The sequence below is a fragment of the Propithecus coquereli genome, unplaced genomic scaffold, assembly GCF_000956105.1.
Source record: "Propithecus coquereli isolate 6110/MARCELLA unplaced genomic scaffold, Pcoq_1.0 Scaffold193, whole genome shotgun sequence".
Taxonomy (NCBI): domain Eukaryota; kingdom Metazoa; phylum Chordata; class Mammalia; order Primates; family Indriidae; genus Propithecus; species Propithecus coquereli.
This window is the reverse complement of record NW_012144190.1, coordinates 1678191-1696352: the sequence shown is the minus strand read 5'-3', so window position 1 is coordinate 1696352 and position 18162 is coordinate 1678191. Positions and strand designations below refer to the sequence as shown.

Below are 18162 nucleotides of genomic sequence, written 5' to 3'. Positions count from 1 at the left end.
GGGGAGGCACTTCCGGTCTGGGCCCCCCCTAACCCCCCTTCCCCCTCCAGAGCCCTCCCGCGCAGGTGCAGAGCGAGAGAGCGCGGGGAGAGGGACGCACAACATCACACAAGATGCCTCGCAACCGCGTGCAGGGACGCGCGGACCGAGCCCCACTGCTGGGGCAGGGACACCACAGATGACAGGGGCTCCAGGAGGGGACGCACAGTCCACGACCACAGACCGACACACAACGCACCCCAACACAGCCTAGGCCGGGGAAAGGAAGGCTAGGGCATTTAGACCGGGCCCACGTCTGTGAGCGACACCCCTCCCCACCCCCACCCCAAAGTAGCCCATAGAAGAAGGCGGAGCCAGAGGAGAGAGGGTGGCAGGCGCCAGGAGAGGGTACACACAAGGCAAGATCGCCCAGCTCCCGCAGGGCGCACAGCACAACCCGCCAGGCCACCCAGACAGGGAGGGGGGCGTTCAGACACACACACACAGCTGCACAGGGGAGCGGCGAGAGGAATGGAGAAGGAGAGAGAGGAAACACATTGAGGAGACAGAGCCAGACAGAGCCAGACGGAAGAGGAGGAAGCTGAGGGTGAGAGGGACCAACCCCAGCCAGCTGGTAGAGCAAGTGACCCCCCAAGACCAAGGCCAAAGAGAGACCCAGAGAGATGGTGCAGAGACAAGAAGCAGGGGCTGACAAGGAGACTTGGGGTGGGGGGACCTCAATACTCACCCAGTGCCCAGAGCCGGAGACGTGCCAGGCGAACACGCACAATGGTCAAGCGCCTCAGACACTCGGGGCGCAGGGTGGCACCCCAGCCCCACTCTCTCTCCCCATGTTGTCATTTCTCTCTCCCCCCATCCCTGACCCATCCCCACTGGCCAGAACACAGACACATAGGTTTGGACACATTTAATGGAAGGATGCTACGAACAAGGGGACCCTTCCCTGGATTGGGGGGAGCGGCGGAGGAGGGTGTCATTTTTCAGACACCAAATTATGACCCTCTCCCCACCTCCCCCAGCCCTGCCCTTCTGGAAGCCCAAGCCCTGAAGTCCTTCCCTCCTCTGCCCTTCCCACCTCCCAACAGCCCAGGTCCTGAATTCCAGAACAATCAGACAGATGCAAAGGCATGCACACACTTTTATGTGCTAATGCACACGCACAGTGACATGCACAGAGAGGGGCTGATGTATGCAGAGACCCACCTGTCCACACGTGTGAGCAGACACACTGACATTTCTGGCAATGCTGCCCACAGATTCAGAGAAGCACAGATGTGCAGAGCCAGCCTCACAACTAGCATAGCCACCAAGGCACCCGTATATACAGTGCAGGACAGACCTTCTGGCCCCGGGGCAATGTACAGAGATACACATCTAGTGGCCTCCAGCCACACATGCACACAGACGCATGTCATGCACACCTACAGAGGCACACGTTGGCGCGCCGGGAAACCTCAGCTCTGGCCGTGCACACGCACACGTTCATACACCCCCACAGGCACCCATCCTTCCCGTCCTGACCCCGTCCCCCCCCTGCCCCTCCCCTCTCACCTCCCTGGGCCAATCCCATCCATTAAGCTTCCGAAGCAAGTCAGCCAGCAGCCAGGGAGGGGAAAGGTGTCAGTGCACCCCTCTCCTCACCCTCATCCCACCTGGCCCTGCCTGCGCCCCCCGCCCCCTCGCCATGCCCGGGCAAGGCACGGGATGCACACACTTCCGCTGCATGTGACTGCACAGAGATGGGGCACATGAAGGCGACAAGGGCCTCCAGCCAGCCACATACAAGCACCCCGGGCCCCCAGGCATCCCCACCCTGCCCTGACCACCTCGTTGGTGTCTGGCTACCCCAGAGCCAGGCAGTCAAAGTGGCTGCCAGAGGGGGTTTGGGGTTGGGCTGTATTGTCTGAAGCTAACGCTGGCTTCTCCCACCCCTGAATCAAATCTCAGAAGGAACAGATCAGAAACGGGGCTTAGAGGTGGTGGCAATATTTAAAGGTGTGGAGTGTGGCAGGAAGCTTTAGGGGGTGCCCGAGGGTGTAAGGACATTTACCTTGGGGCATCAAAGCTGTCGTAGGAGCCCACAGTATAATGCCGGAAGAGTCTCTTTGCCTTGTCACTGCGGCTTTCTGCAGGGGGACAAGGGACAACCTTGGACCCTCGTTTTGGAAACCATGAGCCCACCCCCCGGGCTCCCAGCCCAAGCCATCTCATCTACCTCCCAACACCCCACCCCGATCAGGAAGGGGAAAGGAAAGGACTTGAGACTCCTAGGGCACCCCGAGGACGGCTGAGGGCTCCTCATTACCTTGCTTTCCCTCCTGAGAGCGGTTCGCCACCTCTTCCAGGCAGTCAGAGGGGAACCAGCCGATGCGACCTTTGACCTGGCCTTCCCAGAAGCCTCCTTCCCCGATGCTAAGTACTGGGTGGGGAATAGGGACATAGAGACATTTCTGCATTTCTGTGCTGTTCCCCAGTCCCCGACACACTCCACGCACAGCCTTCCCACGCTACCCAGCACCTGGCCCTGGGCCTCCTGTCAATGTCTGAGGAAGGGGTGGAGGGGTTGGGGGAGAACCAGATCGTGTCACTCTGGCATTCTTGCTCTCTGGATCCAATGGGGACTTCAGGAGGCACTGGGGACAAGGACCGTGTTCTGTTACATGGTCCCCACAGATTAGGGGCAGGTCCACAACTGGTCCTCGTCTACCCCGGTAACTGGTCACAGCTCAGTATGTCATTTCCCTAAACCTTCCTAGGCTCTGTGGACTTAGATTACTGTTGAGGGGGACGAACTCTGCCCCACCCTCCCACCGCTGCCCCTGCTACCTCTGGAAGTCTCCTTGCAACTTCATCTTCTGTCATGTGTCCCCACACCCCTCCCTCTGCCTGCCCTGGCTCTAGAAGGGAGGAGAGATCAGAATCGCCCTTCTTCCCACCACCCCTCCTGGAGGGGGCTTCCTCTCAGCCCCACCTCTTCACCATTTTGCACACACTACCGACTGCCTGCGCCACGTCTGGTGCTCAAGTACAGAGACAGACGACAAGAACACCTAATGGTTATCCAGCTCTCCTCTGAGCCAGAACCCTAGGAGGGGGCACTTGTGTTATCCCCATTTGACAGAGAGGCAGACTGAGGCTCAGAGAGCCAAGGTCATTTGCTCAAGGTTACAGGGATGGATTTGAACACAGCTCAGTCTGTTTCCAGGGCTAATGCTCTTCATCACCAATGTGTTGCTACCTCTCCATCCGAGGGCTTCACTGCTGCTGCTGCGGATGGCGACAGTCACAAACACACAGCCCTCCATTTCTCCAGCATTTTTCACGACTCTGTCCTGACTTAGCCCTTCACATATTTTCGCTCCTTGCTCAATCCTTACACCTAGGAAACAACTGGTTTCCCGTTTTATAGACAAAGAAGCTGAAGCTAACACAAAGCCCCCTGTCCAGAGATGGCTTAGGCCACGCTAGGGGTTGAGTCGGGGCCTTCTGACGTGCTTCCCTACACAAACTGCCTCCCTCGAGAGGATGTGAGCACATACGGGGGGAAGCTCAAGGTCACGGAAGAGAGCAGGAGACGGGGTGTCAAGGGGTCTGGGTTCTTGGCTGGCTCTGCCGTGCCTGGCTGGCTGGTCTTGTCATCAACCCTTCATTCACTGAGCAAATACTCATTTAGTACCATCATGAATCAGGGACCAGCATAGACGCTGTTGGATACAATCCACGTGGTTCCTCCCTTAGTGGAGTTTCCAGACCGGCGGCCAATAGAAGTTTAACTGTACAAGTGACTACATGATTGGGAGGGGTCAGCGCTCCAGGGAACAGAATAGGGCGTTTGGAGAAGGGCTGGATGGGAGTCTATGAAGTAGATGGAAAGGGGTACAGGAAGGTGCCCCTGAGGATGTGACAGAGAGGCTGAGACCCGAAGGATCCTAGGAGTTGAGGAAGCAAAGAGAGTGAGGGAGGGTTTTCCAGGCAGAAGGAAGAGTATGTTCCAAGAGTTTGGTGTAAGAAGGGCTTGCGAGGAACGGAGACAGGACGAGGTCCCTGGGGCCTCGAGGAGGAAAAGAAGAGTCGCATGAGACGAGGTCCGCTAGATGGGCAGGGCTCGGAGGACAGGCGAAGGCGCTGCGCTGCCTCACTGGGTTGTGGCGAAGCTCAGGGACATTGTGGATATGCTTTTAATGAAAAGTCCCTTGTAATGAAAGGGGAATATGGAACCACAGTGCAGTGTGTCCTCTCCCTTCAGAGAAGTACTGGCCTCGTGGCTCAGAAAGACACAGTGAGAGATGCTGCCCGTGGTTCTCCGCATGCCCGAGGTCCCTCAGCCCGGCCTCAGCCCCCCTTTCTCCTTGCCCATGTCCCCCCACTTCCCAGGCATGCTGGTTCTGAAGGAGCTGCACCTGGCCCCCATGGTTAGCGCCTGCATTTGGTCATTCATTCATTCATTCACTCCTTCACTCAGCAAATGTGCATTGAAGGCTCCTGTGGGCTGGGTCATTAAACTGGGCCCCAGCGACCCAGAGAACAATGACTTGTGACCGTGCCTGTAGGAACTGCGGCTATGGGGAGACAAACTACAAAACAGATACAGTTACACAACCTGCCCCATGCTCCGATCCCTGAATACCCTCCAAGGCCCCACTCGAGTCTACCTCCTGTGATAGGACCCTCCCTGCCACTCAGCAGCCCAAGTCTCTCTGCTCTAAGTGCCCATGGCAGGGGCTGCTTATGACAATGACGGCTGGCCCTTAGACAGCGCTTATGACGTGCAAAATGCTGGTCTTAGTGCTTTACATGACTGGATTCCTTTCATTCTCACAAGGGTCCCATTTTACAGATGAGGAAACTGAGGCCCACAGAAGTCACTAAGGTCACCCGGCTAGGAAGTGGTGGAGCCAGGATTTGAACCCGGGCAGCCTGGCTCTCAACCTCTATACTGCTCAGCTCCTGGGCAGCCTGGAGTCTGGCAAAGAATTGCACCTCCACCTCGTATTAACCATCACACCTGCACACGCCGCCCCATCTCCAAAGCACCCTTCTAGCCGAGAGCACATGTCAACAGCCCTGTGAAGTCCACAAGTCGGCATCTCTTCCAGATGAAGACAGGACAGAGGAACCAAAGAGAGACGAACCCCTGATAACCACCGTTTAGGGAGCCCTCGCCATGGGCCAAGCGCCTCACACCTGCCATCTCGTCAGGGCCCTGGGAAGTAGGCGCCTGCCCATCTCTCAGGAGAGGACGCCTGGCAGAGGCAGGACCAAGCCAAGGCTGCTTGGCCTCACGCTGCTACCAGGTAGCAGGGAGGACCGTGGCCTTGGACTGGGGACCTTGGGCACGTCGCTTCACTGTGAGGCTCTATCCCAGCAGCTGTGCAGTGGGGCTCAGGACACCCTCCCGAAGGGCCGCCGGGAGCCTGTGGGGCCACGCGGGGAAAGGCTCCGGCCCTGCCCAGCGTGATGTCCTCGTCAAATGCTCATTTCTCCTCTTTCGCCTCAACAGTGCCTCCTGACTCCATCTGGGCGACACTTTAGGCTCCTACAGAGCAGAAGGGGCCTCTCGGGGCCCTCTGAGGACTCCAGGTGCACGGGACATTCCAGGGGCTCGAGAATTGTTTGCTGTTCCCGTCCCCTCCCCGATCGCCTGCAGCCCAGCCTGGGCCCTGCCCCGGGTACCTTTGATCTTCTCGCCCTTGCTCAGGGAGATCTCCCCTTCGCCTTGGGCCTGGTACGACTTCACGGCCATGAAGGAGCGTCCGGGCACCGCTGAGTAGAGCTTCCTCCGCCTTCCTCGGCTGCCCAGGGAACCCCCGGGGCCCCCTGAGCCCCCTGTTCCCCCAGCCGGCCCTTCCCGGGGCGTCCCGCTGGAGCTGCATACACAGAGGGTGTGAGAGGCGGGGGAGAGTGGAGGGAGGGGGCACCTCTGGGAGAACAGGGGTCCTTGGGTAGGGGAGGAGCATCAGGGTGGGGGAGGGGTTGAGTGGTTTCCCAGCTCTGGTGTCCTGGGGGGAAGAGGGCATTTGGGGGGCCCGTCTGGCTGCCCACTGCTGCCCCCCACCCCCGTCCTGCCTCCTGGCTTCTGCCGTGCCCCTCCCACGGTCCTGCACGCAGGCCTGATTCAGCTTCCTGAAGCTGAGCTGGGACTGTGTCATCCCCTCTGCTCACGAGCCTTCCGCAACTCCCAGCTTCCTCCTGGGTCAGGTCCAACTCCTCTGCCCGCCACTCCCGGCCAAGCTCCCCACTTCCTCAGGGCATGCCTGGCTGGCCTCTGCCTCCCTCCTTGGCCTCCCAAGCCAGGCTGGCTTCCTTACCCCACGGTGTCCTGTGCCTGTCCCCCCCAGTCCCTGCCCGCCACACCATCTTCTTCCTGCTGGGCTTCCTCCACCTCACCCTGCCATTCTGTCTATCCTCAGGGGCCGGAACCCACATTTCTTTTGGGTACCCCTCGTCCCAGGCCCCTGTCATGGAGCAGACACTCAGCTAACACTTGGCGCATGGTGGGGGAGTCGGGAGAGTAGCTCACAGTGTCCTTACTTCCCCCACGGGGGAGACTAGGGACTTGGTGGCTGGGGACCTACAGCAGGTAGGCAGTCGGGCTGGCCCTGGGGGAAGCTGCAGCTTCAGGGAGGGGATCCGGCGGGGCTGGGGACTGAGGGACCAGGGCTGAGTCCTCCCCTACCTGGGCCGTCCTCGGGCCTGCCTCTTGGCCTCCTCGGGGTGCCTCCCTCGGGATGGGGAGCGGGCCCGGGCGCCTCGGGGGCTGCTGGCACTTCGGAGGGTCCCACTGCTGAGCTTGGTAGCGGGGCCTGAGGGCTGCGACTGGCCCTGGGGCCCTGAGGTAGGGCCAGGGGCCCCAGAGGACGAGGCCCCTGGGGCGGAGAACACCATCCAGTCGGGCAGCGCCATGCTGGTGTCGCTGTTGGCTCGCAGCAGTGCCGGGGGCACCGTCAGCCCTGCGCCTGGGGGTCCCCGTCGCCGGGCCGCATACTTGGGGGACTCCTGGAAGGGCACTGAGAGGGCACAGTGGCAGGGGCGGGGCAGATGGGGAGGGAGACAGAGGCAGGCGGGGGCCATGCGGGCAAGAGGTGGCGGGGACAGGCACGAGAAGGACAGCTATGAGAAAGAGCGGGCCTGAAATCGCGCCCCACCCGCTGCCCAGACATTTCTCTCCAGGGTTCTCCATCCTATCCTGGCCCCCGGGTCAGGTTCCCCCACTGCCCAGGCCCATCACAAGCCCCCCCGTTGCCCCGGCTCCCTCTCGCTCACCCACGTCCTGTTCTCGGTGGTTTCGGATCAGCTCCCCCAGCTCAAAATTCCCGGCAATCACTGCCACCTGGAGAGGGGATACAGGCAGGTGAGGTGGCAGAAAACCGCTGTGAGGTGCCCCCGCAAGCGCGCCCTCCCTCCTGGCACTCCCACTGTCCCGCCTTCCTCATCGCCCCCATCAGCCAGTGCGGCCTCCGCACACCCCCCCACCCCGCCCCAGACCTGGAAGGGGGTCTGTCCGTTGTTGTTCTTCACGTCCTTGTTGGCCCCTCGATAGAGGAGGATCCTGGCACAGGTTTCCTGAGGGCGACGGCCACAAGTAGCACAGGACAAAGAGGAAAAAAAACACAATTACGGTCACCAGGAGCAGAGACAGGCACTGTGCTAAGGACTTCAGGGATAAATAATCTGACCTAAACCTGCTTCGCTCAGGACAGCAGCCAGGTGTGGCTCCTGAGAACTTTTAACTGTGGCCGGTCCAAATGGAGAGGTGCTGTGTGTGAGAAATCCACACCGGATTTCAAGGGTGTAGTATGAAAAAAAAAAGAAGTTAAATATCTCTATTAATTTTTATATTGATTCCATGTTGAAATGATAGTATTTTGGATACAGTGAGTTCAGTAAAATTCGTTACTGAAATGAATGTCCCTGATTCTTTTTCCTTTTGGTTAATGTGGCCACTAGGACGTTTAGGACAGGTGGTTTGTGTTACATCCCACTGGACAGCACTGATCTAAACCAGGTTTCCAACCTCTGCACTGCTGACATTCGGGGCCAGGTGACGTTTTGTTGTTGGGGGTGGGGGTCCTATGGTTGTGGGACGTTGAGCAGCAACGTCCTCTGCTGCTAGAAGCCAGTAGCACTTCCCTCCCCCGTCGTGACAACCAAAAATGTCTCCAGACATTGCCAAATGATCCCTGGGGGCAGAAGCCCCCCGGTTGAGAAGCACCAGTCTGAACCTTACGGAAGGCTGACCATGTCGCCTGCCAGGCACCTGCGCTTCAGAGGCGGAACTCACCGAATCGCCCCACAATTCCATGAAATGTACATTATTGTCTCTATTTTACAGAGGAGGACACTAAGGCTTTCAAAGGATCTCAAGGTCACGCAGCTGGTGATTATCAGCACTTGAATTTGAACCCGGGTCTGACTCCAAAGCCTTTTGTCTTAATTGCGCACTCTGCCAGACCCTGGAGGAAGGGGGCACGTGTCGTGGGGGTGGGGGGTGCCAGGGCTGGGGCAGCAGGGCAGGGATGCCATCTACATCCATATCAACTCTTCCCAATGTCAATCCCATGTGACTCCGCATCATGCTTTGGGCTAAACCCAACACCCTGGCCCTGGCCTAGGAGGGTTAGGGTTAGCTGAGCTAACCTGAGCTGCCAGCCCTGCCACCCCCACCCGCCTGCCCCAACTTCATCTTCTACCACCCGCCCTTGCTCCCCATGCTCCAGCCACATTGGCCTCCTCCTTCCTCTGACTGCCACACTTCTGCCCCAGGACATTTGCAACTGCTGCCCCTCTGCTTCGAATTGACCCCTCGATTTCCGTGCAGCTTGCTTTCTCACTTCATTCAGGTACTTGCTCCAATGGCCCCTCTTCAGAGAGGCCTTCTCTGACCACCCCGTCTAAAATAACCACCTTGTCCTGTTCCTTGCTTTATTTTTTTATATATGACTCTTGTATATGTGCCAGGCATTCTTCTAAGCCAATATTAACTTATTTTCTTCATAACACTGTCTCCTTGGAATTCCATTTCCTGTTAATCATCTCTTCCTGGTCTCTTCCCCTCTATAAGTTACACAGGGGCACGATTTTGTGGGTGGCACCCATCACCTGGAATAGTGCCAGCCCCACAGGAATTGTTCACTAGTGGGAATGTCCTCTCCCCTTGGTCTTGGCCTGGCCAAACCCAACCTGGCCTCCAGCTCAACTGTCCTCCAGCTCCCTCTGATGCTAATTTAGCCAGCATTCCCCACGCACCTCCTTGATCTCACCCCTTCCACACGACAAACCCACCAAGGATGCGTCTATGGGGTCACCCTACAGGACAAGCTCAGAGAGGGCAAATCCTGTTGCCCAAGGCCACACAGCCAGTTCATGGAGCAGTTAGGATTCGAACCTGGCTTTCTGATCCTATCACTCACCTGTCTCCTAGGAATGGATGGCTCTGATTGCCAGAGTCACGCATCGGACAGCAGAGCCAGCCCCGTTAATGTTCTGGGTGTGTTTGTGAAAGTGTGTGTGTGTGCGCACGTACGCGTGTGCACCTGTGTGTACACATGCCAGCCCCCCACCTAGACTGTTACTACTGCCAGGCGTACCGCTGCACATTTTCACACCCCAGCCCCCACCTTGGGGGGCACAGGGCCAGAGCACAGACCCTCAGCTCTCCAGCTCCTCATCCTACTCTTACGCGCTGAGAAGGTGTCCACGTCTGAGTGCATGGCTCGCCCAGCTGGGCGCGGAGAGAAACTGGTATTTACTGGTGTCCTAGCGCAGGGTGTTGCCGCTATTTGTTTATGCATCTGCCTCTTTGCTGGACTGCGAACTACCCCCCAACTCCCCCACCCCCAGCCCTCCCCAGGGCAGGCGCCCCGCCTGATTCATCTCACATCCCCAGCGCCTGGCACCAGGCACACAGTAGGTGCTCAAGAAATGTGCATGGAGAGGATGAGGATGGAGGATGTGGAGTTGAGTCAGTCAAAATTCATTTGTTCAAGTCATTCATTCATCCACTGAGTCATTCGATCTGTGGAAACAAGCAAACGCCGGGCACTGTGCACAGTCTTGGTGGAAGTCCAAGATGGCTGACCCATCATTCATTCATTCACTCATTCGCTTATTCAACAAAGATGCATGTAGACCTGCTATGTGCTCGGGCTTCAGGCCAGAGCAACTCATCAGACTCAACCACCCCTCTGAGGAGCTCACAGCCCCGGCACAGACTCAGGCTTCATGACCAGAGGCTAAACGAGCATGGCAGAAGCCAGGGAAGCAGAGAGTGAAAATCTGTCAGACCTAACCCTGGCTCTTGGGAAGCTTAAAGCCTGGGAGGAAGACGAGGGGAGAAAAGTGGAAGACAAGCTCACATTTTTTGAGCATCTATTTGTTAAGCCCCAAGCCAAAAGCAAGCGAAACGTTAACGCACTCGATCCTTTTGCATGGTGGTTACTAGTTATCGACCCATTTCACAGATGAGAAAGCGGAGGCTCAAGGAGGGGAAACGACTTGCTCGTCTGACCCACTAATTCTTTATACTGAATTTCCCCTGTTCAGATGAACGGCACAGTGCCTGTCTCCTGACTGGCCCCTGCCCGACCCTGGCAATGATCATAGCAATTATTATCATTGCGCTGCCTTCTAGGGACGAGCACTTCATACACATGATCACTCATCCCCTTCCATCAGCTGGCATTGTCATTCCCGTTTCAGGGAGGAGGACAGAGCCTCACACAGGGAGAAACTTGCTTGCACCCCTCCCCCGATCTGCATGCAGGGCTGGGGCTTCTTCCCTCTCTGCTGTGCTGCTCGTGGCCCCATGGGCCTTGGAGTCACAGGATCTGGTTGGGAGTCAGAGAGCAGGAGAGACAGGAGCAGGCAGGGAGGGAAGTGCCAGCACCATGTTGGTTCGGTTTGACAAACACTGAGTCCTCCCTGGGCGCCGCGCATACTGCTGGCTGCCACGAGGCAGCCGTGGCTACCTGCCAGACCCCCAGCACTGCGCGTTCTCACGAGGCAGAAGGGGCTGGGGCTGTTTTGGAAGGCGTCCTGGAGGAAGGGGACTGACAGGCCAGTCCGTCATGCCAGGCTCTGTCCCCCTAAGTCCCCCCAGCACCCTTCTAGGGCAGGAAGCGTCCAGAAACGGGTGGGGAGACTGAGGCTCCCGGGGGGCCTGATTTGCCCGGGGTCACCTGGAGCTCGGGGCAGGGTGGCGGGCAAAGTTGCCAGGGGTCATGAGGCCGAAAGCCCCAGACCTTACCAACCGGAGCCACAGCGCGGCGCCAGCTGGTTACCCGAGGCCCCCGCCTGCTCTTTCCTGCCCACCTCTCCTGGGAGCCCCTGAAGCGAGGACGTCCACCCGGCCCCAACTGCTAAAACTCCCAACCCACTCTCGTTCCCTTCGGGGGCTGCTCTTTGGCCTTCTGTCTTGTCGTGCCCCCGCATGGCGCCTGCACGTGCTGCGGCCAAGAGGAGACGTGGGAAACGAGGGCCCCTGAACTTCCTTCACTTCCCGTCATGGGCCCCAGCCTCTCTCCCTCTGGCTTTTGTGCCCTCTGCCGGGAGCACCCCGTCTCCGCTCTTCTACTCAGCCAGCTCCTGCTGAACGCTGCAGCCGCGGCCTCCGGGAAGCCCCCGCCAGCGCCCCCAGCCAGCCCACAGGAACCCAGGCCCAGATGTGGGCTCCCACAGGGACCCAGGCTCCCGTGACTGCCGCAAGCACTCTGGACTCTAGTGACAGGGTGCACCATCTGCCCCCACCACGCCACGAGCTCAACACTTTGTCCCCAGCACCCAGCTCTGGGCCTAACATGGTGCAGGCCGTCGGTAAATATTTGTTGAGTGAGTAAGTGAGTGGAGGGATGAACGGATGGATGGATGAACGGATGGATGGATGAACGGATGGATGAACGGATGGATGGATGAAGAATGGAAACAGTGACAGAGCCCAGGGTGCCAAGGCTGGGAGCTGTGGCCCAGAGGAGCGAGTGCGTTTGGCTGAGGGCGGGGTGCGAGGGGCGGGCGCCGCCAGGGCAGACCTTGTTGTAGAGGGCGCAGATGTGCAGGGCCGTGTTCCCCGAGGCGTTCTGGGCTCCGGGCTCAGCCCCGTAGAAGAGCAGGTGTTCCAGGTGCTGAGAGTGACCCCGCTGGCAGGCCTGGGGAGGACGGGGAGCGAAGGGGCTGGATCAGACCCGGCTGGAATCCTCCCCGGCCATTCTCCCCCCGGGCCAAGTGTCCGTCTGTGATGTCCTTAACCTTAGGTCCCGGAGCCCCACATCCATCGCCCCTTCTCCTTTTGGCCCCTGTGCCTGCTCAGGGACCCAGCCCGTCAGCTTTGCAAGCCTGAATGTCTAGTCATTCCAAGGCCCAGGAGTCCAGGCCAGCCCCGCCCCTCTCAGGGGTCAAGGTGTGCAGTCCCCCAGCCCAGGGCCTTGAGGGTCCCAGAGCCCACGCCCCCATCTTTTCCTCTGGGGACCATGCTATTCTCTCACCCCACCCTCTGTGGGGACCCCAGCACCTGGACCCCAGCCCAGCCCCTTGGATGCCAGCCCCTTGGGAGCACCTGGTGGATCTCCTGCCAGCCGTTCTCGTCGGCGATGCCCAGCTGGGCTCTGTTGTACAGAAGAAGCTCACAGCACCGGGGGTCACCTCCCACCATAGCCGTGTGGAACAGAGGGGTCAGTCCCCGGCGGTCCTTGTAGTTGGGGGAGCCCCCAAGGTCCAGGAGAGCCTGGGAACAGAGAGACCAGGAAGAAAAGGCAGATGACAGTCACGCATGACCCAGCTCATTGTGAAGGGTCAGAGGGTGGATGGCTGTGGGTGACCCGCAATGGTCAATGCCAGGCTCATTTCTGCCATGACGCCCTTGTATGACCTTGCACCCGACCCTTTCCGTCTCGGGGCCATTCTTATCCCCTGCGAACGATGGGGGCACTGGGTAGATGCCTCCAGAGGACCCTCCCAGTCTGACATCCTGCCCAACCTCTCCCCTGTGGGTGACCTTGGATAGGCCATCGAAGGATATCAGTGGCCTCAGTGCCTGCCTACTCTACCTACTCAGGGGACGAATGAGAGAACAGAGCCTGGATGCAGGAGGGCCCCTGGCCAAGTAGGAGGTGTTATCAGGACCAGATTCCCAAAGATGGGGCATGGAAGGACGTCTGGAAGAGGGCAAGCTTGGGTTAAGATGAGCGTTTGGCCAGCCTCACTGGGGCTGGCACCTGCAGGGACAGGAAGTAGTCCCATTTGAGGGACAGCTCTGGGTGCGGAAGGCTGGTGGCACTGAGCATTAATAGGAAAAAGTGTTGGCGGCGGCACTGTCCAACAGCACGTTATGCCATGGTAGGGAAGTCTGCAACCGTGCCGTCCTGTGTGGCAGCCACACGTGGGCTATGAACACCTGAACATGGCTAGTGTTTAATTAATGCAAACAGTGCCGTGTGGCCAGTGTGAACGCCAGGGTACACGGCAGGTCTCCGTGGCTCGTGTTTGACTGCATTAAGGGCTCTTCAAAAAAGAGACTGCAGAAGAAGAGTGAGAGTCCATTCAGCCACAGCATCTGTGCACGGGGTGTTTATCAATGGCTATCTCTGGGGACAGCCTATCCTGGCCTGTGTATGGAGAGGAATCATTACCCCAGCGGAGGCAGGAAAGGAGAAGAGTATTTTAAAATAAGACCGTGCAAGTCGACTCTGTATGTATTTTGTGGGTGTACGGTTTGTCTATTCGGGAAAGCGCGTTTGGGGCGCTGCAGGAGCAGGCTGTATTTGCATGTAAAAGGAGGGGGGATGGATTTGGGTGATGAGGTGCTAGCCTTGGAAGGGTAGAAGGGGGGGTTTCAGGGTGTGTCTGGAGGGGCTCTCTCTGGGGGTGCAGCAGGGAGCTCATTCTGTATTTTAAGGAATACGAGGAGGGTTCACACCTCGGGGAGACAGAGGCAGGGCTGTCATTGAGCTGGGTCAGAGGGAGGAAGCGAGACGTTCTGGGTGTTGAGGGAGGAGGCTGCGCCCGGGTCTGCATGACAGTCGGCTGTAGCCAAGGTGGACACAACTGGGGTGCTGAGACAGGGGTCTCTAAATCAATCAGAGGAGTGCCCATGGGGGTTGTACATTTGTGGGTCTATGGAAAGGGGCTTACACTAGGGACATGAAGAAGGCTATTTTTTTTTTTTTTTTTTGAGATACGGTCTATCTGTTCCTCAGGCTGGAGTGCAGTGGCCCGATCATAGCTCCTTGCAACCTCAAACTCCTGGGCTCAAGCGATCCTCCTGCCTCAGCCTCCCAAGTAGCTGGGACTACAGGCATGCGCCACCACACCTGGCTAATTTTTCTATTGTTTTGTAAGATAGGGTCTCGCTATGTTGCCCAGGCTGGGCTAAGCTCCTGGCCTCAAGCGATCTTCTGCCTGGGTCTCCCGCAGTACTAGAATTACAGGCATGAGCCATCGTGCCTGGCCAAGAGGGGCTATTTTTAACAGAAATGAAAGAACTGGGGTTTGAGAAAGGAGAAAGGGAAAGGAGAGAGGGTCCCGCTGTGGGGGTGGGGGTGGTCCTGGCAGCCTCACCGTGAGAGCGAGGCAGTGCCGGGCACACGCGGCCTTGTGCAGCGCTGTCATGCCATCCCGGGCCCGGAAGTCGATGTGGGCCCCGCCCAGGCACAGGGTTCGAATCACCTCTACAGAGCCTTCGGTCTGGGCCGCCAGTGTCAAGGGGGTCTCTGGAGGGCGGGAAAAGCTGGTCACATGCAGCCCCTTGGGCTCTACCCCAGCCCTTCCCATTTGCCAGATGCCACAGCTGTCCGCCCAACCTGTGGCCCCAAGGCCCCCGTCAGGAGCGTGACGTGCTGATGCCGACACTGGTAAGGAATGGATCTGGGTGTAGATGGCATTCCTGTCCCCACGGCCCCTGTCCTGGCCCCTGCGGTCCTCCATGATGGGTCCCCCTCCCTACCTCCGGAATCCGAGTCATGGTAGTTGGGGTCCAGCCCCTTGTCTAGCAGCCTCGCCACCTTGTCGGACGTCCCGAGCTGCACATACTCCAGGAACTTCTTCAACCCCGTCTGAGCCAGGGACAGAGAAAGAGGAGACAGGACGGTCAGGGAGCAGGACAGAAAAGCCCGGATCTCAAGCAGCGCCATTCGGTGGAAATACACACGGAGCCACAAAGGCCATTGAAATGTTTCTAGTAGCAACTTTAGAAAGAAAGGAAGGAGATTTGTCAATTGCGTTGAAATTCATTTTAGTGATAGATGTTCTTTAACTGGACAGATCCACGATGTTGCTGTTTCAACAGGTGATCCATACGAAAACTACTAACTGGGTATTTAACTTTGGCAGGGGGCGTACTAAGTCTTCAAAATCTGTGTGTATTTCACACTCACAGCAGACTAGGTTCCCACCTGCCCCACTGCAAGCGCTCAGGAGGTGCATTTGGCTGGTGGCTCCCACAGTGGACAGTGCGAGTCTAGGGGGAATGGAACACGCAGGAAGAGTCGGATGCATGGTGTGGTGGGGAGAAGGGGTGGATAAGGAGGGATCAGGAGGCTTTTCTGCCCAAGGGTCAAGAATCCTCCATCTCTGACCAGAGCAGTCCCCCGACTTCCTCCCAGCGCCTAGGGGAGCAGGGGAGACCCGGGGCAGACACGTTCACAGGACTGGAGAGCAAGGTACCAGGACAGATACGGCTGGAGAGGAAGGGGTGATCCTTGGATTTAGTAGAGATCTAGGTTATGAGCTGGGGGAACTGCATTGCAGTGCCTATGAAATAGTCCCTAAGCAGAAGGACCCTGGGTGTCAGAGTCCAAGGCCAAGGTGGGGAGTACCGAGACCCAAAGTGGATTTGCGGGGCTTAGAGGAAGAGAAGGGGGAGTCCAAGGAGCCAGATGCAAACAGGCCTGGGCAGGGGAGGAGGGGCAAAGGAGGGAAGTAAGAAGGGGCTGCAATGGGGACAATGGGGGGGTATTTGGCGCTGTCCCAAATTTGACACAACATCCCAAGCTAAGTGGGGTGAGGGACAGAGAGGGTAAGGAATGTGAGGGCTGTTGGGAAGAGGCAGGGAGAGAGAATGGTTGGGCAGGGGCTCCAGGTGGCGGGGGGCTATGGGGGGAAATGCCAGCAGGGTTCTCTCACCTTCGTGTGCAACTTGGCCAGCTGCTTCTCATCCAGGTTGGTCTGTTTGTAAACTCGGGTCTTGTATCGGAACTGAGGGCAGGGGCGGGGGAGGGGAAGAGACACAGAGACTTGAAATCGAGGGCCTGGGGAGGAAGCTTGGGCTTGGGGGAGGGTCTGAGCTCCTTCTAGTACTCTGGGGACAGCTCAGGGTCGGAGTGGAAACAGGCCTGGAGCCTTGGCTGGGTGAGCGGAAACAGCCATCATGGTGTATGTGCACTGCAACCCCTGCCTTGAAGGAGTAGGAGTCTGGACCTCACAGGGAATGTTCTAGAATGCCTACTGTAATTGGGAGTCCTTCCCCAACTGGACAGGCAAGAAGCTTGGAGCGGGGAAGTGACTTGCCCAAGGCCACTCAGGTGGTCAGAGGCAGCACAGACGGAATGTGAACTCAGGCCCCTGTGAGTCTTTCCCATGACTCAGGAGATCTGGAATAGTCCACTGGGTTCTCCCTCATTAAGGTCTTGGGGGGTGGTCAGATGGGTGGCGGGGCATGCCTTCTCTTGTCAGTGATGGGGTTGGGAGAGCTTCCGGCCTTACCTCCAGGTAGGGCACCCCCTTCTCGAAGGACTGGGGGTACTCCCGCAGCAGCCGCTCCTCCTCCAGGAAGTTGGCGTCTCGGCCTGAGGTGGCCGGCTGGAACAGGCCATAGTTGAGCACATCCTGCAAGCTCTCACTCAGGGCACAGAGCACCTGCTGCTTGGCCGTCCAGATGGTGGCATCGGGGTTGAAGCGCAGGCATTTCTGGTGGGGGAAGGGATAGGCGGGGGGCTAGGGCGGGTCAGGGGCCAGGGAGGAGCCTCAGGTGGGATGGGAAGGGCAGGGAGAGCAGAAAGCTGGGGGTGGGGTGATTCTGGGGACAGGAGGTGGAGATGGGGAAGCTTGTGGAAAGGGGGCCACGGGGCTTCCTAGGAGGACGCCCAGCACCAGAGGCCTCTTCATGTCTGTTGGAACCCTGTCCCCCAACCGCCTCCCCCCACCAGCCAGTAAGCGGTCACTCACTGTCTGGTGCAGGTCCGGGATGCCAATCCTGAAGACCATCATGCTGAAGTGGGCGTCGTCCGGGACGGACATGGAGCGGCCCTGGAGGCCTCTAACAGAGGCCAGGCTACCAGGTGTCCCGCTGCCCCGGCCCCGGGTCCCCCGGGGGCCTCGCCCTGGCCCGTCTGGGGAGCTGTCGGACTCTGAGCCCCCCTCGGGACACTCGCTGACACTGTGGCGTTCCTCTTCCTCGCTTGTTGCGGGGCTGTGGGTCATTGTGGGGCCACGGGGCGACGGGGGACGGCAGCATCACAGGCGGCTGCAGGGGCCAAGGGCAGCTGTCAGACTAGGAGCCCAGGACCCCTCAGAGGTCACAAGCACTACTCAGTGGACAAGCGGTCAGGGGCAGCCTACCCCCACTGCCAAGAGAGGCGGGAAGGAGGCTGGGCACACCCTCAGACCTGCTGCCTCCTCGCCTCCTCGTTGGCAAGCACACGCCCCTGGACTGACACGCTTCCAGCACGTGTCTCCTTCCCTGCCCTTGGCCCTGCTTGCAGCCCCCCGCCCCCCCTGCGCCCCACTTTGCCGCTGACCCAGCGTGGCCGTGTCCCAGAAACCGCAGAATCACCGCGGGAGCTACTGGCCCACTTTGCCAGGCCACAGAAAAATGCAGCTAAAATTAGCTAAGGACAGACAGGTGGACCAACAGACAGGCATCCTGCCCTCCTGGCCCCAGCCTGGCCCTTCGCCTGGGCTGGGTTGGGGACTGGGGCTGAGGCGTAGCGAGGGGAGACAGAGGCGTGGTGAGCCGGGTAGCAGAAGCCCAGGCCTCGCGTGCCTGGGAGTGGTAGAGCTGGTGACTTCACTCAAGTGTGGCTCACAATGTGTGCCGAAAGCTGCTGGGGAAGTGGCCATGCCGGGGAGCAAGGGGCACTGAGATGGGGGTGCCATGGACAGAGCATCTTACCCAGGGTGTCCCCAAGGGAACCACAACAGGTGGCCTATGGAGGCTGTAGGAGCATCTTGAGAGGG

General features: G+C 58.9%; 1 protein-coding gene across 1 annotated transcript in view; it reads right to left on the bottom strand.

Annotated features, from left to right (window-relative positions):
• The window catches only part of SHANK1 (SH3 and multiple ankyrin repeat domains 1), a 43634-nt gene extending 26215 nt beyond the window's left edge, over positions 1 to 17419 (bottom strand). The window contains exons 1-14 of the mRNA XM_012643095.1: positions 17152 to 17419; positions 16690 to 16893; positions 16111 to 16182; positions 14933 to 15041; positions 14548 to 14699; positions 12548 to 12715; positions 12024 to 12140; positions 7486 to 7563; positions 7264 to 7330; positions 6677 to 7007; positions 5674 to 5867; positions 2306 to 2419; positions 2051 to 2126; positions 1552 to 1578 (exon numbers count right to left, since the gene is read on the bottom strand). Coding sequence (XP_012498549.1) covers positions 1552 to 1578; positions 2051 to 2126; positions 2306 to 2419; positions 5674 to 5867; positions 6677 to 7007; positions 7264 to 7330; positions 7486 to 7563; positions 12024 to 12140; positions 12548 to 12715; positions 14548 to 14699; positions 14933 to 15041; positions 16111 to 16182; positions 16690 to 16893; positions 17152 to 17406 — 1964 coding nt within the window. The 5' untranslated portion in view covers positions 17407 to 17419. The remainder of the gene's footprint in view (positions 1 to 1551; positions 1579 to 2050; positions 2127 to 2305; positions 2420 to 5673; positions 5868 to 6676; positions 7008 to 7263; positions 7331 to 7485; positions 7564 to 12023; positions 12141 to 12547; positions 12716 to 14547; positions 14700 to 14932; positions 15042 to 16110; positions 16183 to 16689; positions 16894 to 17151) is intronic.
• Between the last annotated feature and the right edge of the window lie 743 nt (positions 17420 to 18162).